The sequence below is a fragment of the Malus sylvestris genome, chromosome 8 (genome assembly GCF_916048215.2).
Source record: "Malus sylvestris chromosome 8, drMalSylv7.2, whole genome shotgun sequence".
Taxonomy (NCBI): Eukaryota; Viridiplantae; Streptophyta; class Magnoliopsida; order Rosales; family Rosaceae; genus Malus; species Malus sylvestris.
The window spans coordinates 2050760-2075730 of NC_062267.1; the positions used below are offsets into that span (position 1 = coordinate 2050760).

Consider the following 24971-nt stretch of genomic DNA (forward strand, 5'->3'; position numbering starts at 1 on the left):
CGCTAAGGGGGTGCAAGTCGTACTACCGCACAGGACCCCCAAATCGGAAGGGCACCGATTTTTCAATTTTGCATGCATTTACTTATATATAATAGTATGTGTAAAATATTACAAACTGAAGTCTTAGTGCAAATGGAATTATTGCTTCTTTACATTGGCTTAGGGGATGGGTTCGAAACTCATCTCATCTCCAACAGGAAAAACAATACGCCACCTTTTCACTTGTTGATTTGTTAAATTTGTTTGTGCTATTAGAATTTATAGAAACTCAATTGAAAACTAAAATTATTATTTTGAACAAAAAAATATAAAATAAAAAAATTAAATTCTTAGTACTTTTTTCACTTTCGCACAGGCCCTGAAATCTAGAGGCTGGCTCCGATACTAATATGGATTATTTGGAAAAGCAGGAATGATGTATTGTGGATAGGCAAAACAACTACACCAAGAGAGCTTGTGGTGAATGCGGAAGGTTGGCTGCAGTCTTATAAGCAATGGCATTCGCCCACAAAGAGGAGCCACGGCGATGCCAAACAACGATGGTCATCACCAAACTTGGGGTGGCTAAAGTGCAAACTTCGATGGTGCGTGGGACGAACGGACGAGAAGAGGAGGAATAGGTGTAATTGTCCGAGATGATGCAGGAGATTTTTGTGGCTGCTTGTTCCGCAGCCGTCGAACATGTATACGAACCGTTACAGGCCCAACTTTTGGCGGCAGAAAGGCTGTGTTATTCATCCAGTCTCTTTTTCCAGAGGGCAGAGAGGTGATATCTGAAGTTCAACTGAATTTTGTTCCTCGCGAGGCCAATAACGTTGCCCACAGTTTAGCTCGATCAGGAATTGGAAGACAAGCTGAGGTGTCGTGGTTTAAGGAACTACCGGACATAATCATGGATACGTTGCAGGAAGACAAAGCCGAATAGTTTGATTTAAGTTGATTGTATGTATTGGGAATAGTTGACCTCTAAGTCGCTAGTGCGGGACGCTCTTTTTCCTTTCGACCGGGTTGAAATCACCAGCAGGCGGGTATCAGCAAGGTTGATGAAAATCTAATGAAGATAGCAGGGCCGGAAGCCTATTTCATGCATTGTCTACCAGCAGAAAGAGGAGTGGAAGTGACCGACGGAGTAGTTGAGGCTCCAAATTCTATTGTCTTTCCCCAAGCCGAGAATCGCATGCACGCACAGAACGCTATCATGCTTCATCTGCTCGGAGTTTTGATTACATATGATATCCCTAGCAATGAAACCAGAAACTGCCTTGGTGCACTGAGTTGCCGAAAATTAGGTGCAGAATTTTGCGCTTTCGGATCTGTACTCATAATGCTGTTTGCCTGTTGACTTCTATGGAGCCAGACCAAATGCAAACTTAATGCATGAAGTTTTCGAGTCAAAACTAGTTTGAAGTATTTGGGGGCAACTGGGGATGCCATTTTCTAATTCGATACGGAGGCTAACCCGAGTAGGGTGATAACGTAATGAGTGAGATAGAGACCAAGGATATACCTTGGTTACGCCTAAGAATTTACCCAACCATACAGTTCGGCCAAATCTTAGATGTAACTGTTACTATATTCACTGTATCTCTCTCTCTCATCACTTTTATCTCCGACAACGCCTTTGATGTTAGCCTGTTGTTTTCTCCTTCATATAAAACATCTAAGTGACTCACACGAGGAAGACGAAAAAAGGACGAACCAAAACGAGGACGAGGACGGACATTTTCTTATCTTTTTCTATTTTTCTTACTTCTGGGTAAAGAGGATGATAGGATTACACTTCCATTTTCTACAAAGAATGCCTACACTCTATTTCCTAATATTGCTATATAAATTATTCCAAGAGGAACCTATCACAGTAATACTTTATTTGCTCCTCTGTACGTACCAAAAAAAGAGAGTCTACCGCTCTTCTACGTTGAATCTATTCCAAGCCTCCTGGAGAGTAAACCCGAAAAAAATATAAGTAAAGACTCAAAATTTTGATCTCGATCTTTGCTAAAATTGAGAAAGATTGCGGTTGATAAACTTCATACATATTTGGGGACAGAAGATTGGAAACGCACCTGTAGAAGATCAAACACCTTCTCGCAAGTGTACTTCTGCTGTATGCTTGCACCCCGTTGCTGTAACTTGTCAGGATGAACAAAGAGAGCAGCTTTACGGTAAGCTTTCTTTACAGCCACAGTAGTAACGATTTCTGTTAGAGGAATTGGCTGCCAACCACTATCCGGCCCGAGTATCTGCCAGTTACAGACATCAAGTTAAAACTAGCTAATTATAGAGGAATTGGAAATTTAATCTGCTTTGCCTACAATCATCATCATTGAACACTGAAGATGAAACAGAAACAAGGCATACAAATATCGCAAAAGAAACATGAATCAGGCTGGCACATACGTATTGTAGCGTTGAAAGTAGTGCCCGCAAATTTCTCTCTTTCCCGCTTGACCACCTTTTGACCTCGGCATCGAGACCTTCTGCTAATCTCTGCACAAAATTATATTCACAAGAGTGAGAAAACGTTTGGTGTGTATGTAAACGTGTATTCACAAGAGTGAGAAATTACATTTCTCTCAGCTTGCTCTTTCTGTACAAGAAGATCACGCATATTCTTCTCCGCAAGAGCTTTAGCCTGAAGGAGATTGGAAAGGGTAAAAAATATGAAGCAAGGCTTGTTATAGGTCACCACTGTATTCAGAACCAAGCAAAGATCAAGAAGATCAAAACCGAGAAAGATCAGAAACATACCGCACGTTCTGCCGTCCGTTGATTCCTCTCCAACTTAGCTTTGCACCTTTGAGCTGATTCAACATTACTTCCACCACTCCTCTCAGCAGGGGAAGGATCTTCATTAAGGAAAAAAATTGTTCAGAAGTCGCAGAGAGTTAAATAGTACATATCCTATAATTGAATGCTATGATGACACTGTAAAAATATGAGATCAATGCATAGAATGGAATGCTATAATGGCACTGAGAGATAACCACATACCGCTGTTATTTGAAGAACTTGGGTATCTTGATTTAGACTCTGGGTCCTGCAAGAATTTTTATTATCCATTAATTTTTGTTGTCAGAGCTGGACAAGCTTCATGATACTTGGTAAGAGTAAACCATTAAAACAAATACTCACAGAGGGCGAAACACCCAGCTTCATTCCATCATCTCTAGAAGCACCAGAAGATTTCTCAGAAACAGATCTCTTAGCTTGCTTTCCTGCCTCGTAAGCCTTCCCAGATAATGCTTTTTCTAAGGCACGCTCCCGAGCCTCTTCAGTTGCTCTTTCCACAGCAGCACGTTCAGATTTTAGTTTAGCTTCCTTTGAAACCTTCTCAGCTAAGGAAATATCATTAGCCTTTACAGAAGTCTTTCCCGACCTTTCTTGGGCCTCAGCGATTGCCTTTTGACGAGTTTCAGCAGCTCTTTCTCGAGCTTCAGCAAATGCCCTTTCGCGAGCTTCACGAATTACCCTTTCAACAGCTTTTTTCTCCTTTACTCTTTCCCTTTCCCTCCCTTTTGCATTCTGTTTTTGTTTCAGGAGTTCCTTCTCTATCTCTACTTCCTTTTGCAATCTAGCACTAGTTTCACACTCTTCTGCAGTCGGGGTTTCTTGTTGATTTTCCATTTTTTGTTGTTCCACTTCTTTCTTTGAAGTATGACGTTTTTCACTTTTCTTTGCAGTCAAGGTTGTTTGACGATTCTCGCCTTTTTCTTGTTCCAAGACTTGCAGTGAACTATGAATGATTACACACTCTTCTGTCGTGGTTGCTTTATGATTATCCATATTTTCCTCTGCACATGTTGTCTCCATCTCATGATCCAGTCGCATATTTCTGCCCTTTCTTCTTAGGATATGAGAAAGCTGAGCCACTTCTGTACTGGTCCCATCATCAAACCACCTTTTCCTGTGAGAAGATTTGGAATTATTCTTGTTCTCTTCCTGATTCACGACAACTTCAACTTCCTTCACATCCTCATTGATTTCTTCCATATCTTCGACATGCTTTTCTAAAGTGACATCTTGCTTTTGCCCACAGTTCATGGCATTTATATCTACATTTATCCCATTTTCTTCACAAGGATGGCTCTCAATTGGGTCTTCCATTTGCTTCAGTATCTCAGCAAGTTTGACACCTGAAGCCAAGCCATCAGCTTCACATATTTCTTTCTCCTCCATGCCATTCTCCTCTTCAACTGATTCTGATTGGTTCCCATTCTCCTTGAGCTTAATAAGAGTTTCAGAAACATCAAGTTTATCAAACCATCTTTTCCTATGTGAAGACCTGGAATTATTCCTGTTCTCTTCCTGCTTCGCAGAAACTTCAGCTTCCATCATATCCTTATTTATATCTCCCAATTCTTCAACTTGTTTTCCGAAATCGTTGACTACTTCGGGCTCTCTAACAAACTGGTCATCTTGCTTTTGGCCAGAGCTCATGTCATTTCCCTTCAGAGTTATTCCATTTTCGTCACAAGAATGGACCTCTGTTGCATCTTTTACTTGCTTTGGTAACTCAGCAAGTTTGCAGTCTGTTTCATGCATCTCCTTCTCTACTGTGCCATTATCCTCTTCAACTGATTCTGATTGGTTCACATTCTCTTTGAGTTCATCCAAAGTTTCAGCAACTTCTATTCTATCCCCATCCTCTTCATGTGCAGGTACCTCCAGAGTTTCTTCTACATCCTTGTCATATTCTGCATGTCCAGTGGGCCCCTCTTTTTCGTTTAGGTCCTCACCGTCACCCTCCTCACATAGGCTATTAGTTGCCTCAAAGTTGCAGTCTATTTCATGCATCTCTTTCTCTACTGTGCCATTATCCTTTTCAACTGATTCTGACTGGTTCACATTCTCTTTGAGTTCATCCAAAGTTTCAGCAACTTCTATTCTATCCCCGTTCTCTTCATGTGCAGGTACCTCTAGAGTTTCTTCTACAACCTTGTCATACTCCGCATGTCCAGTGGACGCCTCTTTTTCGTTTAGGTCCTCACTGTCACCCTCCTCACATAGGTTATTAGTTGCCTCAAAATTGCAGTCTGTTTCATGCATCTCTTTCTCTACCCTGCCATTATCCTCTTCAACTGATTCTGACTGGTCCACATTCTCTTTGAGTTCATCCAAAGTTTCAGCAACTTCTATTCTATCCCCGTCCTCTTCATGTGCAGGTACCTCCAGAGTTTCTTCTACATCCTTGGCATACTCTGCTTGTCCAGTGGACCCCTCTTTTTCACTTAGGTCCTCACTGTCACCTTCCTCACATAGGTTATTAGTTGCCTTAAAATTGCAGTCTGTTTCATGCATCTCTTTCTCTACTGTGCCATTATCCTCTTCAACTGATTCTGAATGGTCCACATTCTCTTCGAGTTCATCCAAAGTTTCGGCAACTTCTATTCTATTCCCGTCCTCTTCATGTGCAGGTACCTCCAGAGTTTCTTCTACATCCTTGGCATACTCTGCATGACCAGTGGGCCCCTCTTTTTCATTTAGGTCCTCACTGTCACCCTCTTCACATAGGTTATTAGTTGCCTCAAAATTGCAGTCTGGGTTCTTTAGATCCTCTCGAGCATCTGTCACCTTCTCATCCTCTGTACTCTGATCAATCAGTACTTCCGTTCTCCCATCTACTACACATGGAAAACTCTCTTGTTGTCTCTTCTCACATTCTATCTCTTGACTAGCGGCCCCTTCAGGTATCATCTCAGTTTCTCTTGTGTCGTCAAGCTTCTCATGTCCTTCAGACTTGCTCTCATTTCTCTTCTCAACATATTCCTCATCGTTAGAGTCCTTAAATGTCTCCTCAATGATGTTTTGCCTGTTGTCTTTGTTGAACCACCTCACAGTGTCTTCTTCCCTGTGGACATGTTTTTGCTCCCTCTCATCTTCTTCCTGCTTGTAAACCTCGTTGCCTATCTTCTCATATCCAACCCACTCTTGAGACATCAATTTCCGTTTCACATGTCTGGTTTCCTGTAACTCTTGAGTTTCATGTCTTCTGTTGTATCCTTTTTGCTTCTCGAGCTCCCCTGGCTTCTCTTCAAGAATTTCCTTCAAATAGGAAGCCTGAAGCTTCCCAGTTTCTTCATGCTCTCTGGAAGCTTCCAGTCTTTTCTCATTTTCTTCCTGATCAAAAGCATCTTTAACTGTTTCCAGTTCACTTGCATGTTCTTCACACTTAGATAACCCTACATCCAGACTGAATATCTTCTCCAACTCCCCGTGTTCATCGTATTTAGCTGCTTGTAATCTCTCGCCACATAGTTCTGGATTTTCAAATGCTTCCATGGTTGTCTTCTTCCTTTTCTGTTCCTCTTCATCAGCAATTTGTATCATTTTTACAGCAGGGTTGGCTTCTTCACCCTCTACTGTTGTAGCCTGGTGCTCACTCGAGTCAGAAAACTCATAGAACACTTCTGCTGGTTCTGATAGATCAAGTTCTCCCATATCAGGAAATTCATAGAACTGTTCTACTGCTTCTGAGAAATCAGGTTCACCTGTGTCAGCAACTTCATAAAATTGTTCAGCTGCTTCTGGTACATCAGCTTGTTGCTGTGTACGACCTATGTGAGTTGATATAGATTCCTTCCCTATTTTCCCTCCAGTTTCCTTAGCACGAAAAATTTTACTCACATCATCAAGTGCTGCAGTTACTTGTGCCAGCCCATTAGAAAAAATTGAAAAATGAACAGGAACAGCCACTTCTTCACGTAACTCCTGAATCTTCCTCTCTTCGGGTAGGCCAACTCCGTCTGCAAATTTATCCCCCTTCACCTCAAGTTTTGTACTAGTAGAAACACGAACAGGAACAGCCACTTCTTCATGTAACCCCCAAGTCTTTCTCTCTTTGGGTATGCTTACTTTGTCTGCATATTTATCCCCCTTCACCTCAAGTTTTGTACTGGTAGAATGATGAACAGGAACAGCCACTTCTTCATGTAACTCCCGAGTCTTTCTCTCTTTAGGCATGCTTACTTTGTCTGCAAATTTATCCTCCTTCGCCTCAAGTTTCATACCAGTAGAATCATGAACAAAAATAGCCACTTCTTCATGTAGCTCCCGAGCCTGCCTCTCTTGGTGTATGCTCACTTTGTCTGCAAATTCATCCCCCCTCACCTCAAGTTTTGTACTAGTAGATACATGAACAGGAACAGCCCCTTCTTCATGTAACCCCCGAGTCTTCCTCTCTTTTGGTATGCTTACTGTATCTACAAATTTATCTCCTTTCACCTCAAATTTTGTGCCATTGTTAAAGCTCGGTTTGACACGATTTTGCGAACCAGTCTTCTTTCTTTCCTTCGACTCTTTTGCCATATTTATCCTTGCTTGAGCCTCCTCTATTGCCTTTATCAAAGCAGCCGCAGAGGCAGCAGCAGTAGAATTTGTGTCTACTTCCTCATCAAAGTACGGTGGTGAAGAAACAAGGCCAGAACCTTCTAAATTATCACTTCTAGACATGCCAAAAATAGAAGCCATTGGTTTCTCAAATTCAACCTTGCCCTCAGACAGCGGGCTTGAAATTGATGGACTGCTTGAAGGATTAATTTCACATGCATTAAATAACTCACTGTGCGAAATGGATCTTTTCCGATCATAATTATTCTGAACCTTGGCACCTGCCCCAGAAGTCTGCTTCCTATCATCAACAGCTGGGAGGTCTCTTGCCGCCTTCAGATGGTTGCCCACCGTCATTCTCTCACATAAATTATTGTTAGGGGAAGCACCATTTTCTTTGCAAGGTACCGGTTTATCACCTTCAGTCGCGCGTACGGGACTGACTTCATCAACCAAACATGTATATGCTGGAACAGCATGAAGCATTGTTCCGCCTGTAAAACTTTTGCTTCTGTGATTGGTTTTATTGTATGACATGTTGAGCTTCTTGGCACCATCAAATGATTGACAAGACGCTTCATGTGACAAAACACGATTCCCCTCGGTATTAGAAGGATCTGCCTCTTTCGAAGGCGACCGCTTTTCAGCCGGCTTCCTATTCATAAGAAGGAATACAGTCATACACACACGCCAGAATGTCAATCTATGTAGCTGTAAAAGTTTGCTTCTTTATCTTTCGGTGTGAAATGTCCGCTATTTCCGGTTGATTTAACCCTACATATAAGAACTAAGAGCTCTCGGATTCGGTTCGAATTTATCTTCTTGAAGTTTTCTCAGAAACCAAACAAAGGATGAAATTATTAACGGTTGGATTTCAACTGCAATTTACAACTGCCAGCTACCGAAATTACTCAAATTTATAAAAATCGAACTGAAATTTCAACGAACAAGCTATCTAAAGTATCAAAATTAATAATTTACCATGCCAGATTACGAAAGAAACGAACTTGCAGGCTCAAAACACAAGTAAAATTGCGCATTCTCAAGGAGCGAGGAATAAATGTACCTTCTTTCCTTCTTCTTCGGCTCCGCAAAGAGCTCCTCATATGGCACTGCGAAATCCGAATCTCCAAATCCACCGAAGACGTTAGAGTAATCGAGCTTCGAGCTCCGAACATCCACCGAAGCCTTCCGCTCACGGAGCTCCGGAACGTCGAGCACCGGAATCGACGAAGCTCCGGAGCCGCCGAAAATCTCGCCGTAGTCGTCGACTCGGGAGGAGAAACTCGAGCCTTTGAACTTGGATGCAGCTGCGGAGGAGAAAACGCCGTCGTAGATGGAGAGACCGTTGGAGAGCTTCTGAGAAAGCGCCACGGACGGAGCTTGGTACTCCATTGATGGACCGGAAGGTGAGAACCACGCGCTGCGCTGCGTTTTGCTTCTTCTTCTTCCTCCTCCTGTCAGTGTTCGGAGCAAAATCCAGAGAGAGATCACCGTGAGAGAGATGAAATTATGAGAGGATTTTCCGGGAAAATGCTGTTGTGCGGTCTAACTGTCAGAGTACGGAAGTTGATTTAATCGGTTTTGGAAGAAAAAGATCGGGAGGGTGACCGGCGGTAGCCGGTGAGTGTGGACAGTGAACTTTTGACTCAGGCTTTTTATCGATTGGCTGTTTGTGCTGTCGTGTTGCGTGGGAAGCTCTTCCGAACCCGACGCGTCAGTGTCAAATCTGCCACAGTTGACACCGACAAGAGGAAGGGTAAATTGGGTATTATGATAAAATTCAGGGGTAGTTTAGGAAGGTTAAATAAACAACTGAAAAATAAATAAAAAATAAGGAGTTTTAACGAAAAGCTTGTGGTACGGTTCACCTTAACGAAAAACCATATTTTTACACTAAAAAGTCAAATCTCGTACTATTCACTTTACTCCTTATTTTATCCTTATCGTTAAAACTCAAAGTTTTCAAACCCTTTTCATTAGTTTTCCTTAAAAAATAAGAAGTTTTAACGAAACACTTCCAGTAATATTCAATTTTAACGAAAAACCACATTTTAATCTTTTCCTGGTACTATTCACTATACTTTTATTTGTCATTTTTTATTAAAATTAAAGTTTTTTTGAACTTTTTATTATTTTTAAAAAATGTACATTATTGCATTTTTATAAGAGCGATTGAAATGAAGGGATCAAACTCATCAAGATAGTCCATAAATTAAGAAATCGATCAATGTCATCCCTAAGTATTGGTGCGGTCAATGAATATTGTCCTTCCATTTAGAAAAAAGAAAGAAACTCCCAATTATTCAAATGCTTAAATGAAGTAAATAATAATGTATTAGGTCCACGAGTAAATCTCCACAACTGAGCATAAAGAAAGCACTCATTGCAGGCCGGAGAGGCAAAGTACTTATTCAAGAAGTGATTATTACCAAAAGCGGAAAGGGAAAGATGGATAAAGAAAGCCTAATTATAACAAAAATCCTTCTAACTGGTATTCATTTGAATGTGACTAGAATCCAACCGTTGTTTGCACAAGTACTTATCATGTGACTACAACCTAACGGTCGTTTTTTCTTTTGGCAACATAAAGCAATGCATCATTCCAAAAATTAGCTCAAAAAGTTATTATAGATAGTTTGAGTTCTAAGAACTCATATCATATCATCAAATAACCGAATTCTAATCTAATCAAGAATTCTCAACATAATAGTACTCAAGATCCATATCATAACTTCAATTGGCATTTTAATCTGCCACCATGCTCTTCTCCCAATAAACATGCACTAACTCGCATCCAGCTATGTGTTTCATAAATTGTCTGCACTGATAAATGATGCTGGCAAGATGATAAAAGTTGATATCGGTCATATTATTAATTAAAGAGTAAATTGCCAAATTGCCCCATAAATTATCACCCAACTTTCGATTTTCCTCATGAACTTTTTAATTGGAAAATTAAGGACTTCAACTAATTTTTGCATAGGTTTATATTATAGGATTCTAAGGTTTTCAATTATTTTAAAGAATGAAGCGACCAAACTACCCACACATGTTGTGCACATGCTTCCATTTAACAGAAATTTGGATGGAATGAATGAAAATTTAACAGCAGGGGGAAATCGGCCAAAAAAATTAGTTTAAGTCCTTAATTTTCCAATTAAAAAGTTCAAGGAAGAAATCGAAAGTTGGATGATAGTTCAGGGGACAAATCGACAGTTTACTCTTAATTAAATTAACCTAACGGTCGTTTTTGTTGAAGCCTTTTGCATGCAAATATGCAATTGAGAAACGATTCACGAAACTAACTAAACAAATTCAGCAACGGCAATGCCCAATGTGTGATCTAACCAATTCATTCATTTTTGGCTTGAAAAATAAAATTGTAATGCGATTTGCTTAAAGTAATCTAAGTTGCTTATGTATTATTAGCTAAAAATGCTTTCAAGTAACTAAAATGACACATATGAAAGTGCTTTATGACAAATTGTTGATAATTTTATAATGCTTGTAACATGAACGCTTCCAATCAAGCGTTTAGTGGTGGATCTGGAATTTTTAACCTCGTAAGGTCCCATATCAAGATTATCATACAGTCCTTTGGGGACCTTATGTGCCTTTTTTTTTCTTCCGGTTTTTGTATGGTCTCGAGATTTAGTAAGCCCCTAATGGATCTGTCCTCTATTTTATGCATACCAAGAAAATAAATTAGTGAGAATTTACACCATGCTCGTAAAAGGCAATCCCAAGCCAACAAGATTTTTCGATTTGCGACGGCCGAAGAGTATCATACGCAATCTTATTCGTGTTTTTCAAATATGTTATTTTCAAAACTCAAACATATGACATTTCGATCAAAAAAAGATAACATTACTGTTGCGTCAACAACTTGCAGTCAACATCTTACCTCATAAACCTTGCAATGGATTAAGACATGGACAAGGATTGTCTGCCCTCCTTGTTCCCGTGCTCTCTCGTGCCCTCTTGTTTTATGTAGTCACGGTTAAGCTACGTCAACATTTTATATTATTTTTTTATAGAAATAATAAGACAAAAATGAATAGTAATATAAAATGTTAACGTGGCTTGACCGTGATCACACAAACAGAAAGGCATTAAAGGGTACGAAAACAAGAAGAACAGACAATCATTATCCTTAAAGACATAGCTTTTACTTTCTACAAAAGCACATCATCATCTATGGCAACACATGCACACTTCCATGTGCAAAAGTTACAAGTAACAATCCTGCGAGGACGAGTAAACAACTATACATGATTGGACTGAGGAGACAAAACCTTTTGGGAGGAATCTAATGCATATCTTGGATCAATGATCGCATGAATAATTGATGCATAAAAAATATATAATAATGTGATGATCATGAGGCTCCTTTTCTCTTTCGCCTTTTCTCTTTCGTTTTTTCCATGTCACGAGATAATAATTAACTCGGCTATCGTAGGGTGTATATTTTGTCGTTTTTATATTATACGTATTGCGATAATACTCTAATATATATTTGAGTGAATGTAAGTTATTCTCCACTATAGAAAAAAATAATATGAAACACCTAATGTTGTAGGGTTAGAACTTGTATGGTGGAGAGGCGATGGCTATTTTAGCATCCCAAAATGAAACTACTGTGACAAATCATCCATCTGCCCAAGAAACACATTATGAGTGAGAAATTTGCTCTCATAAGATTCTCGTTTTAGGGACCTAAGAGGACCCATGCATATTAGCCACAAAATTATATTAGTTTAGATAAAAAAAAAACTTAAAATATTTGGCCATTTAATAAAGCAAAATCAACTTAAAATTCATGAACTAATAAAAAAACTCATTTTTATTGCTTTGCTTTATTAAGTTGTCAAATATTTTAAACACTTAGATCTAAACTAATATAATTTTATGACTAATATGCATTTTGTCCTCACAGGTCCTTAAATAATGACCTTAAGAGACCAGGACTATATGGGTGACTCTCCTGCATTCTAGTCCCACAGTTCTCCAATTACTAGTGGATCCAAATGCAGGGGATCCCCTTGTATCTGCCATAACGGGGTAATTATACGGAAATCAAATATTTAAACCAAATTTTGCAAACTTAATAATGTGGTTGTTGATAATTAGATTATTATTTAAGTATGTGCTTATTTCTAATTGGTGTTCCATCATTTTATTTGCAAATTTAATTTAAAATTTTAATTTCATTAACATTATCCGTCTCCAATGAACATATGAGGGTTCCCCAAAAATCTCCCCCCTGTAGTGAAATTTTTTCTCTTGTACATTTTGGGTTCAAAGTCCAACTCCATGGGCTAGACTTTTTGCTTAGTCAATCCACAATTCATAGACCTACTTTTGGGCCTGAGGCCCAACAAGCCATCTGGGCTCAGACCTAAAACCTTTTATTTTCTTCTATTTTTTTATTTACCAATTACGGGCAAAGAGCAAAAAATGAAGGCACATAACCAATAGGATTCTCTTCGGATCTTTTTTATAAAGATTTTAAAAATTCGTGAATTATTTCGATTCATTGTATATCTTACCGTCATTTTTTATTAAATACTATTTATGTTTAATTTTAAATAAAAATATTTAAATAATTTTTAACTATACGATAAGTGGACCATTCACGGATCTGAATCCTCACAAAACGATCGGACGAAGATCCGGATTCGGCACAAAAAAACCTCTCTTGCAGAAATAGAGAGTCGGAGTGTCACTTGCCTTGAACAAAAAGAAAACCCTCTATAAAATTCCCCAGAAGTTCACTGAGAGAGAAAGGCACTGTGATTTCTGCTCGGAGAGAGAAACAAGAAACCCAGAAGTTCAGCGACAGAGAGGCACTGTGATTTCTGCTTAGAGAGAGAAACAAGAAACGACGCCGCAAAGATGTTCAGGAACCAATACGACACCGACGTGACGACATGGAGCCCCGCCGGGCGGCTCTTCCAGGTGGAGTACGCCATGGAGGCAGTCAAGCAAGGGTCCGCCGCCATTGGGCTCCGATCCAAAACCCACGTGGTTTTGGCGTGCGTCAACAAGGCCAACTCCGAGCTCTCATCTCACCAGAAGAAGATCTTCAAGGTCGACGACCATATCGGCGTTGCCATTGCCGGGCTTACAGCCGACGGCCGGGTGCTCTCCCGGTACATGCGGTCGGAGGCCATAAATTACAACTACACTTACGAGTCGCAGCTCCCCGTAGGTCGACTCGTCGTTCAGCTCGCCGATAAGGCTCAGGTAAAAGCCCTAATTTTGAATCTGTTTATGCTGCTCATTTATGTAAATTTCTGGTTTTTAGTGAATGGGTTTTGTGACTTGTGGTTGTTGGATGGGGAATTGGGGATTAGGGTTCTTCCCGGGGTGGGTAGTTGAAATTCTTATTAATTTTCGGGGGTTTCTGGGAAATTGACGTTCTCATTAGGTATCAAACAACCCAAGTTAAAAGATCATATCTTGTTACTCCGTTTCACCCGAGTAGCATATGGTAAAGTGAATTTTCCGGGCAGAAATGATAGGCTATTTGGGTTTGGATTGTGGTGTAGTTGTAGACATTTGTCTAACTGGCTTTGTAGGAATTCTTGTGACCATGAAGATCTTATACCTTTTCTTACAAAGTAGTTATAGACATGTACATTATGCATTTCAATAAAAAATCGGCTCCATGTAGAAAGGATAACTTTGTTTCGGGATCCCGTACCTCTGGAATAGTTGGTTTGTTGTTGATGAGCTACTAGCTACTGTTTGTAGATTACTGGTGTTAAGAATTATGTACGATACAACTTATGATAAATGTACTGTATTTGCGTGCGGACAGAATTCTGAGATAAGAACTTTCCTCCCCCCCTCTCTCTTTGTGCATACACTCACATGTACAGATTATTTATCTTTGAATCTTGTAGTTAAATTTTATTTCGGATTGGTATACAGAGGTTTCTCTTTCCCTAGAAGATGAAACTATGTGCATATTCTTATGCATTCATTTAACAATTTGTGGAGACATCTGCTCAAATTTCGTAAGCTTTAATCCACAAGGATACAAGTTAATGGATTCAGCAAGATTATATTAGTTGTGTATTTTGCTTGTTCTCTAAGATGAGTTGAAGTTGAACTCTAGACTTGAGATATTTGTAATTTTGTTGGGTTCTGAATCAGCCGTTTTAGCTTGCGGAATGGTCATTTGTTACTAGTAGATGTTGAATCTGTTTGTCACCTGTATTCCTCTGATTAGAAGCAAAACTTTGCAAAACTGCCACAAAAAAAGCAAAAAAACTCCTTGATGTCTCTTCAATATTTATTTTGGTCTCTCTAATCAGTTATCTTCCCTTCATGTTTACCACTACATGTGTCTATTTGTACATCTATTTGTAGAGCCTATGTTTTGTTATCTTAGTTATATACTCTGTGGATAACAGGTCTGTACCCAGCGCTCATGGAAGCGACCGTATGGTGTTGGACTATTAGTAGGTGGGTTGGATGAGTCTGGAGCACACCTATATTACAACTGCCCAAGTGGAAACTACTTTGAATACCAGGCATTTGCAATAGGGTCTCGCTCACAAGCTGCAAAGACATACTTGGAACGCAGGTTTGAGAACTTCACAGGCTCTTCAAGGGAGGATCTGATCAAGGATGCCCTCATTGCAACTAGGGAAACCTTGCAGGGAGAAAAACTTAGAAGTTCCATATGCACAATTGCTGTGGTAGGAGTTGGGGAGCCATTCCATATATTGGATCAAGACACTGTCCAGAAGTTGATCGATGCATTTGAGATCGTGCAGGATGAGGCTCCTGCTGCTGAAGCAGCTGAACCCGATGCTGGTGCTGAGCCTGCTGCAGCTGCAGAAGAGGGTGAGGGTGCTGGCGCTGACCAGGGTGCTGCTCCCGAACCAGATGTAGCTCCGATGGATATTTGAGGATGATACTTGCAGTTGCCCTTCCGTCCTTTCAATGAGGTTTTCTAGCATTACGTGTTTTAAAGTATGGATGGTATTGTGGAAGATAACAATCTATCGTTGAACATTCGCCTTTTCCTTTTTCTTCTCTCTTACAAACATTTTGAAGGTGGCTTCTGCTTAGATCAACTTTACATTCGGTACCGTACGATACGGTTATTGAACCTAACTGGTGTCCAAAAACACCTTTCTTAAGGAACCGTTTACCGAGGCTGTATGGAGCTTGTGATCTTTTAACGTTGTTTTGATGAATTTAGTGTAGATTATCATGTTGTTTCTCAGACAATCTAGCGAGCGCTGCAACTTAACTGCATCTACAAGGTTTTCGAGCAAAGTTAGGTTTTCTTTTAGCTCTTGCTTCGCCTCAGAGGGAGTTTAGTCGTTAATACCATCGTCTCTCTGAAATTTTATTAGTAAAAATGCGGTTGCTGGCAAGCATTGCAGTTTCAACTTCAGATTTTGCGTAGAAGTGGATAACATTGATCAAACAGAAAAAGATATGAACAGGATCGAGGAATTCGAAATAATACAAGGACTATTTGTGATAAAAACGCAATATTTAGTGTCATATAACAAGTAAAAACTTGCAAAAACAGTAAACATAGTAAACCAACATTGCAACTTAAACCAGAAAGAAAAATTACAAAAACAGGCTCGATCCGTTCAGGATCCTCCCCTGATGTTCTTCCGTTGTACGCATTCGTCAAGTCAGCCTCAAAATGCAACCATAGCTACGCCGTTGCTTTCGAAAACATATATAGTTGGCTAGTAGTCATGAATTTTGAAACAATCGTTGTTCTGATAACACAACAGAACAAGAAAAAATCATTTGGGGATACGAGGAAGAGTGAGGCCTTTGGTCTGCATCTGCTTGTACATCCATTGCCAGTTCTCGGGGGTGACCTCACCCCCGAGAGATCGAATAACAGATCCGCCACTGCACGATCCTACTTTGCAGCATTCCTCCAGAGATAATCCCTTCACCAATCCATATAAAAATCCACTCGCAAACAGGTCTCCTGCCCCTGTGGCATCGACTGCATTGGCTTCCCCTATGGCTGGAACTCTCACAATCTGACACAGGAAGACAAAAATTTCAGAAGATACCCTCGATAATCAACATAACACCGGGCTAAAATCTTACTAAGCTTCCGACCTCTTTTCCATGCTTTGCTATACATCCGCTGGAGCCTAACGTCACCACAGCCCAGCGGCAGTGTTTCCCCAGAAACTCAAGTGCAACCTCTGGATCAGCCTTCGGTTCACCCTCGGAACCTCTACAAGATAATTTAACACCACATTACCCGTCTGGTAGAAAACAAGGAAAAATCGACCACAATGGTAGAAAAGAAGAGTCAACTTTATTTCATCAAGATCGGGGTTAACAGTTTTTAACATGTTACAATTCCAACCAAATGAAAGTCACCTTAGCAACTCTGCTGCTTCATCCTCGTTGGCAAAGCAGAGGTCTATGTCCCCTGACTCCAGCAGCTGCAGAAGAGGCGATCTAAAGCTGCGAACCATCTGGGTAAGGTTAAAGACCATATAAGATAATATATAGAGACCTGAAACTTGATATTAAAAGCCGAAATAAGAAAACAAAGATTAAAATCAAAACTCAAGATTCTACACCAATGCACTTGCAGCTTTATTAGTTTTCTTTAGTTAGACTTTGGATTACATCAAGGCTCATCCTTAAGTCCTTACCTTTTTGCGTTGGTAATGGATGAGTTAACAGGACATATTCAAGATGATATTCCTTGGTGTATGCTTTTCGCAGACGATATAGTGTTGATAGATGAAACTCAGGAAGGGGTAAATGCAAAGCTTAACCTTTGGAGAGAAGTGTTGGAATCTAAAGGTCTTCGCCTAAGCCGATCAAAGACAGAATATATGGAGTGCAAGTTCAGTGCAAATGGAGGCCAAAACGAGTTAGGGGTGAGGATCGGAGATCAAGAAATACCAAAGAGCGATCGTTTTCGTTACCTAGGATCTATCTTGCAAAAGAACGGAGAATTAGATGGAGATCTCAACCATAGAATACAAGCTGGATGGATGAAGTGGAAGAGTGCATCCGGCGTGTTGTGTGACCGCCGTATGCCACTGAAGCTCAAGGGAAAATTTTATAGGACGGCAATAAGGCCGGCGATGCTGTATGGCACAGAATGTTGGGCGGTGAAACATCAACACGTACACAAAATGGGTGTAGCGGAGATGAGGATGCTTCGTTGGATGTGTGGGCACACGAGAAAGGATAAGATTAGGAATGAGGATATCCGGGGTAAAGTAGGAGTAGCCGAAATTGAAGGAAAGATGAGAGAAAATCGGTTACGGTGGTTTGGACATGTGCAAAGAAGGCCTACTGACGCTCCGATTAGAAGATGCGACTATGGGACAGAGGTTCAGGGCCGAAGGGGTAGAGGAAGACCTAGGAAAACTTTGGAAGAGACTCTAAGAAAAGACTTAGAGTACTTGGATCTAACGAAGGACATGACACAGGATCGAGCACAATGGCGTTCTAAGATTCATATAGCCGATCCCACTCAGTGACTTGGATTTTCCAAGTCTCCAACAGAGAAGTTTTCCTCACTCGGGAAATTAAGGGAACACTACCCCAACCTACATGCTCCACTCAGAAAGCTTCAACATACAAGCTTCAACAAAAGAAAATTCAAAGAACTTAGCGAAGAAGGCTTTGGTGTATTTAACACAATACGTTGAAATGAAGGAAAGCTTATTTATTGATATCCCCGATAAGCTACAAATATGTACATATACATGAGTCAAAATAAACACACAAGAGGGAGCCTTCACAAAGGTTGCTTAGGAGAAGTCTCAGCAGTCGGTAGAGCCCCAGAAAGAGAAGGCACCGGAGGGGGATCATTTGGAGCCTCAGTACTGGACAGAACCCTAGAAGGAGGAGGCATCAGAGGTTGATCATTCAGAGCTTCATTACGCGGTACAGCCCCAGAAGACGAAGGCAATAAATGCCTTTGGAACAAACCCACAAATCTCTGATGATCAAGTAAAACCTGACCATCAGTTTCCTTCATTTGGTCAAGCTTCCTCTTCATGTTTGTAGCATAGTCATGTGCGAGCCGGTGCAACTGTTTATTCTCATGCTTGAGCCCTCTAATCTCCTGTTTGAGACTTATCACTTCAGCCGCCAATGATTCAACTTGGCGGGTTCGAGCAAATAGGCGTTGGGCCATATTAGACACAGAACCTGCACACTGAACACTGAGAGCCAGCGAATCCTTAACAGCTAACTCATCAGACCGTTTGGAAAGTAGTCTGTTATCTTTGGGAGTGAGAAGGTTCCTAGCCACCACCGCAGCGGTCATATCATTCTTCATCACGGAATCCCCAACGGTAAGAGGACCAGTAGGGGAGACAAAGGATGGGCGCCATATGTTGTCTGGAGAAGGCGGGGCTGCCTCTTCAACAAGGTTCAAGTCAAAACGACGGTCGGAGGGGCCAGACATTTTCAAAGGTGTTGAAGAGAGAAGAGGTCGGACAAATCAAGATCTTAGAAGTGCAAGAATGAAGCTTCTACTGGTGGAGATTCAAGTGTGCTTTGGAACTTAATGCCAGCCCCTATAAAAATCTGCACTTGACGGAGCTTCAAAAATCGAAGAGGCGCCTGCTCAGAAATCGAAGAGGCGTTTGCTTTCTCAAAAGCTGGGCTGTTTAGAGATCACGAGGGTTGATCTCAGAAATCGAAGAGGCATTTGCTTTCTCAAAAGTTGGGCTGCTCAAAGACCACGAAGGCCGATCTCAGAAATCGAAGAGGCGCTCGCTTTCTCAAAAGCTGGGCTCCCCAGAGACCACGAGGGCCGATCTCAGAAATCGAAGAGGCACCTACTTTTCCAACCTTGTCAGCACCTGTCACACGCACACTCAGCTTTGCGGAAATTATGGGCATTCTGTCGAAGACTTCTGGGGAAGTAGAAAACACATGAATCTTACTGTTCAATCACCCACTTCCCACACGCAACAATAGCTCATGGGTACCACAGATAATTTTGCCAAAGTTCTCTGCCAAAGTTGAGCACGTGAAGCTTGCAGCTCCCACTACATCGCTCTGACCAAGAAGGGTAAAAGAATAGCAAAGAAACAACACTAACAAAGTTTAGACCCATAAATTTTGAAGGTCTAGCTACCATATTATTACCCACAAGGGTAAAGGAACAGTACCACTGCTGGATAATTGGAAAGTCCCTGTGTGTCAATCTCTGTGCTTCGTGGCAAGGTAGACTAGCAAACATGCCCAACCTTTACTCACATTCGAGAAAACACTCCCAATAAGATTGCTTGCTCCAAAATCGAAGAGGCACCGTCCTCCGAATCTCGAGAGCCAGACTCCCAACATGACTACTTTCTTAAAAATCGAAGAGAGGGTAAAGGAACAGTACCATTGCTGGATAATTGGAAAGTCCCTGTGTGTCAACCTCTGTGCTTCGTGGCAAGGTAGACTAGCAAACATGCCCAACCTTTACTCACATTCGAGAAAACACTCCCAACAAGATTGCTTGCTCCAAAATCGAAGAGGCACCGCCCTCCGAATCTCGAGAGCCAGACTCCCAACATGATTACTTTCTCAAAAATCGAAGAGACACTACTCCCCGAATCTTCGAGAGCCAGACCCCCAGCATGATTGCTTTCTCAAAAATCGATGAGGCATCGTTCTCCGAATCAATCGAAGAGGCGCTCGCTTTTTCAAAAGCTGGGCTGCTCAGAGACCACGAGGGCCGATCTCAGAAATCGAAGAGCCACCTACTTTTCTAGCCTTGTCAGCACCTGTCACACGCACACTCAGCTTTGCAGAAATTATGGGCATTCTGTCGAAGACTTCTGGTGAAGTAGAAAGCACATGAATCTTACTGTTCAATCACCCACTTCCCACACGCAACAATAGCTCATGGGTACCACAGATAACTTTGCCAAAGTTCTCTGCCAAAGTTGAGCACGTGAAGCTTGCAGCTCCCACTACATCGCTCTGACCAAGAAAGGTAAAAGAATAGCAAAGAAACAGCACTAACAAAGTTTAGACACATAAATTTTGAAGGTCTAGCTACCATATTATTACCCACAAGGGTAAAGGAACAGTACCACTGCTAGATAATTGGAAAGTCCCTGTGTGTCAACCTCTGTGCTTCGTGGCAAGGTAGACTAGCAAACATGCCCAACCTTTACTCACATTCGAGAAAACACTCCCAACAAGATTACTTGCTCCAAAATCGAAGAGGCATCGTCCTCCGAATCTCGAGAGCCAGACTCCCAACATGACTACTTTCTCAAAAGCGAAGAGAGGGTAAAGGAACAGTACCATTGCTGGATAATTGGAAAGTCCCTGTGTGTCAACCTTTGTGCTTCGTGGCAAGGTAGACTAGCAAACATGCCCAACCTTTACTCACATTCGAGACAACACTCCCAACAGGATTGCTTGCTCCAAAATCGAAGAGGCACCGCCCTCCGAATCTCGAGAGCCAGACTCCCAACATGATTACTTCCTCAAAAATCGAAGAGACACTGCTCTCCGAATCTCGAGAGCCAAACCCCCAGCATGATTGCTTTCTCAAAAATCGAAGAGGCATCGTTCTCCGAATCTCGAGAGCCAGATACCACAGACCACTTTTTCAAAGTGCTCTGACAAAGTTAAAACATGTGAAACTGGCAGCTCCCACTACCGTGCTATGACCAAGCAGGGTAAAGGAATAGCATTACTACTTGTTGTTAGGGAGACTCCTATATATGTCGACCTCCATCCCCAACGGACAGGCAGACCTGCAAAAATGCTCAACCCTTCATCATATCTGAGAGGGCACTCCCAACGAAGCCTTTCGAAATATTCAGCTTTCTTTCCCCCCGATAATACCTCTGCAAACAAGCTATACTAGAGCAAGAATATCTCATATCATCAGGGTTAAAAGCAAGAGTATCCCATATCATGCTTTTTCCCTGTCTTTTCCTTTGGCCTTGTTTTTACCTGCAAGACAAGGAGAAAGAGAGCAATCAGTCAGCACTTGGAATCAAGCTTCCAGCTAGGAACTGACTGCCTGGAACCCCTTACCTGATTACTTACCTGGCATTGCTCTCGAGTACTCATCTTCAACATCTTATGTTTCCAGGGAAGATTCCGCATCTGCTTGAGGAACAGATAGGGCAAGTGCGAAGGATACAAGGAAGCATGTGGAGACAAGCGTAACAGCACACGTGCCGATACATCCATTACTCTGTCAAAAGCAAAAGTATCCCATATCAACAGGGTGGAACGTACTCTAGATTTGATGGACTTGTTTTGACCCTCAAATTCTTCAGTCGGCCTTATACTCTGGAGGAAACCAGAAAACCCTCCAGCTCAGTTCAAGAATAAGCCTGTGGAAAGTTACTTCTTCAAAAGCAAAAGTATCTCATATCATCTCTTCTCATTTTTCTTCTCTTTATCCTTCATGCTGCTGCAAGATGGGGAGAAGGTGAACAATCAGTCGAAGCTCTGATTGCTTACCTTGTCTGTCACCTCTTTCAGCAGACCCCCTAGCTCGGCGACTTGGGGGACCCCTACTACATGGTTTGTATCGCGCTTGACCAAGCCTGAAACTACAAGTAAGCTTCAAGTGAAATTGATACATTACCTTGTGCATCTCCACCAGTTAAAGATACCACCCCTGGATGGAGGAAGAGTACTTCCAGAGAAGATGCCACATCTACCTATGAGACAGATAAGGCAAGTCAAGACGACACCACACTCCGATACTTAGAAGTTTCGTGATTACGAGATCATTCTCCCACAATATTTCCTAATGTCATTTGTACTAAATCATTCACTTGTACTCACTAAAGGAGAGCTTGAACCTATGTACTTGTGTAAACCCTTCACAATTAATGAGAACTCTTCTATTCCGTGGACGTAGCCAATCTGGGTGAACCACGTACATCTTGTGTTTGCTTTCCTATCTCTATCCATTTATATACTTATCCACACTAATGACCGGAGCAATCTAGCGAAGATCACAAAAAGCGACCGTTTTCGCTACCTAGGATCTATCTTGCAAGAGAACGGAGAATTAGATGGAGATCTCAACCATGGAATACGAGCTGGATGGATGAAGTGTAAGAGTGCATCCGGCGTGTTGTGTGACCGTCGTAGGCCACTGAAGCTCAAGGGAAAATTTTATAGGACGGCAATAAGGCCAGCAATGTTGTATGGCACAGAATGTTGGGCGGTGAAGCATCAACACGTACACAAAATGGGTGTAGCGGAGATGAGGATGCTTCGTGGGATGTGTGGGCACACGAGAAAGGATAAGATTGGGAATGAGGATATCCGAGGTAAAGTAGGAATAGCCGAAATTGTAGGAAAGATGAGAGAAAATCGGCTCCGGTGATTTGGACATGTGCAAAGAAGGCCGACTAACGCTCCGGTTCGAAGATGTGACTACGGGACAGAGGTTCAGGGCCGAAGGGGTAGAGGAAGACCTAGGAAAACTTTGGAAGAGACTCTAAGAAAAGACTTAGAGTACTTGGATCTAACGGAGGACATGACACAAAACCGAGCGCAATGGCGTTCTAGGATTCATATAGCCGACCCCACTTAGTGGGAAAAGGCTTTGTTGTTGTTGTTGTTGTAGACTTTCGGTTCAAGATTGTATGGGGGCTGCTACACTCTAATGAAATTTTTGTCATTCATTCTGGAAACAGCATTATCTTGTGCCATAACGCTATCTCCCAATAAATAAATCACGAGTAAGATTTCAACTTGCCTTGACAACAAATTTGGACAAATCCCATCCTCCAAACGTTAGAATCCGAAGAAAAATAATTGTACCTCAAAACTGGCCAAGTCTAAGGACACAAATAGACCCTCTTGTTTCGCAATCGATATAGCCACTTGAATCACTTCCAAATTGATGATACCATACCTCAACAACAACCACTGAAAGAAAAGAGATATCAGCACATACATCTACAAAACCCTTTCAACTATTAAAATCATACCATCTATGTCTAAGTTTCACACATGATTCCGCCTAAAGCGAATTATGACATTGAGTACAGAAGAGACTAACCTTAGAGCCCTTAAAGTCCGCTCTCGTCAAGTCATCAGCCTGGATAACATAATTCTAATAATTCTTTGTAAGCTCATTAGAAGAAGTTGTCAAAATACCGACAGCTCTAGCACACAACACACACACACGCATGCACACAGACACGCAGATATGTATGCATACATGGGCATATAAACAGAGGCATGCACCTGAGACTGAAGTTTCACAGCACTTGAGAGACAGGGACGCATTGTCCGATTGCCCAAAGCATCGACCAAGCAAACACACTGCACCACACCAAATTACCATCAAAGTTTCAGCACTCAACATATACAAACTCAATCCAAAAACCCCCAAAAAAAAAAAAAAAACAGAAAATGAATCTAAATCCCAACCTGAGCTGTGGGTCCCTTCTTTATCCGCAATCTAGAGAGGTTCACAGCATGAGAGCTCATGTTGCTGACAAATAACTGGCCTTGCTCATCATCTCCACATGCACCAATTATCCCACAGGAGACTCCGAAACCGGCACTCAGCCCTCGGATTGTATTGGCAACACTGCCACCAGCGATGGTTTTCATTGGCAAGGAATCATCAGGGGATGAAATTACATGGGTTTTCACCTCACTCAATATATGCTCAAGCTCTTCAATTTCAACCTACAAAAATATGTCCCAAAAGCTAAAGTCTTCAACTTTCTGATTGAATTGAGCGACATAAAGAAAACCCAGAATCGAAAATTATATAAATCCATAAAAAGCACCGAAATTTGCGAACCCAAGTAGCAGAAAAGAAGAAAAAAAATTGTAAAAGAAGCAATGAAGTCAAAAGGGGTTTACAGGAATGGAGCCACCGCGCTCGCCGGGGAGTTGATCGAGCAGAAACCAGTCAACGTGGGCAACATGGTCGACGAGGGCGGAAGCCTGTAGTCCCAGTACCAGAGGAGCCACTCGCGCGGCGGGGTTGGCTGTGGCGGGTAAGGCTTCTCCACCCATTTTCCTGGCACCCTGGCTCTTTGGGAATCGGTACTCTGCTCTCTCTCACTCTCTGCACACTTCGGCTTGTGTTGTTGTAGTGTGTTTATATACACTGCAAAGAGAGCCGGAGGCGCCGTTGCAAGCAGATCCAGTCCAAAGGCTGAACGGGCCTCGTCTTGTTCTTGTTCTTGTTTAGTGTTTTTTTCGCTCTTATTTTGTTTTGTTTAGTTGATGTCATGTGTTTGTATGTTTTATTATGTTACTATATTCGTACAAATTTGTCGGGAGATGTTATTGACATTTAAAAAAAGTTATTTTTTACTTATTGTAAGTGTCATTTTGTTTTTAAATATAGAAAATTTAAAGTATAAAATGTCAGTAACCATCTGCATTTATAAAATCGATTAAATGTCACGACTTAATTTATAATTTTTGTGAAAATGAGGGGATTTTCTTTTCAAATGAAAATGAAATTGTTGAGTTTTCGATAAATTCTTTGCATGGGTGGTGGAGCCCGAGCATCTTCGGAATGCTCTACATTACGTGTAAAGAGCTTATAATATAACGAAAAATGACTTCAAATTATTGTCTATAAACTTTGAGAAATTATTAAAAAAAACCGTGAGTTAATCTTCTTCTTTTAAAAATGTGAT

At 41.4% G+C, this 24971-nt stretch overlaps 4 protein-coding genes across 10 annotated transcripts; 1 reads left to right on the top strand and 3 right to left on the bottom strand.

Moving 5' to 3' along the window:
• Positions 1-1722: 1722 nt before the first annotated feature.
• On the bottom strand, positions 1723-8935 carry LOC126631237 (auxilin-like protein 1). Of its 6 annotated transcripts, none has more exons than XM_050301412.1 (9): positions 8396-8935; positions 5418-7984; positions 3136-4913; positions 2995-3040; positions 2752-2849; positions 2570-2635; positions 2401-2490; positions 2067-2243; positions 1723-1938 (listed from the first exon to the last, which is right to left on the bottom strand). In XM_050301412.1, the coding sequence occupies exons 1-9, from the start codon at positions 8722-8724 to the stop codon at positions 1903-1905; spliced, it is 5187 nt and encodes a 1728-aa protein (XP_050157369.1). In that variant the 5' UTR covers positions 8725-8935; the 3' UTR covers positions 1723-1902. The 6 variants fall into 6 exon arrangements, with proteins under 6 accessions (XP_050157369.1, XP_050157366.1, XP_050157367.1 ...); XM_050301409.1 differs by having other exon boundaries at positions 3136-5165; XM_050301410.1 differs by having other exon boundaries at positions 3136-5010; positions 5263-7984.
• Positions 8936-12975: 4040 nt separating this feature from the next.
• Positions 12976-15488, top strand: LOC126632095 (proteasome subunit alpha type-1-A-like). The gene is made up of 2 exons (XM_050302322.1): positions 12976-13578; positions 14754-15488. Exons 1-2 carry the CDS (start codon positions 13228-13230, stop codon positions 15252-15254), a joined length of 852 nt encoding a protein of 283 aa, XP_050158279.1. The 5' UTR covers positions 12976-13227; the 3' UTR covers positions 15255-15488.
• Positions 15489-15810: 322 nt separating this feature from the next.
• Positions 15811-24538, bottom strand: LOC126632093 (uncharacterized). 2 transcript variants are annotated; one of them, XM_050302321.1, is made up of 8 exons: positions 24181-24538; positions 23737-24000; positions 23551-23628; positions 23363-23401; positions 23122-23229; positions 16720-16817; positions 16450-16570; positions 15811-16367 (listed from the first exon to the last, which is right to left on the bottom strand). In XM_050302321.1, exons 1-8 carry the CDS (start codon positions 24334-24336, stop codon positions 16119-16121), a joined length of 1113 nt encoding a protein of 370 aa, XP_050158278.1. In that variant the 5' UTR covers positions 24337-24538; the 3' UTR covers positions 15811-16118. The 2 variants fall into 2 exon arrangements, with proteins under 2 accessions (XP_050158278.1, XP_050158277.1); XM_050302320.1 differs by having other exon boundaries at positions 23363-23416.
• LOC126632096 (uncharacterized) lies at positions 18011-21039 on the bottom strand. The gene is made up of 2 exons (XM_050302323.1): positions 19745-21039; positions 18011-19526 (listed from the first exon to the last, which is right to left on the bottom strand). The coding sequence occupies exon 2, from the start codon at positions 18776-18778 to the stop codon at positions 18104-18106; it is 675 nt and encodes a 224-aa protein (XP_050158280.1). The 5' UTR covers positions 18779-19526; positions 19745-21039; the 3' UTR covers positions 18011-18103.
• Positions 24539-24971: the final 433 nt, after the last annotated feature.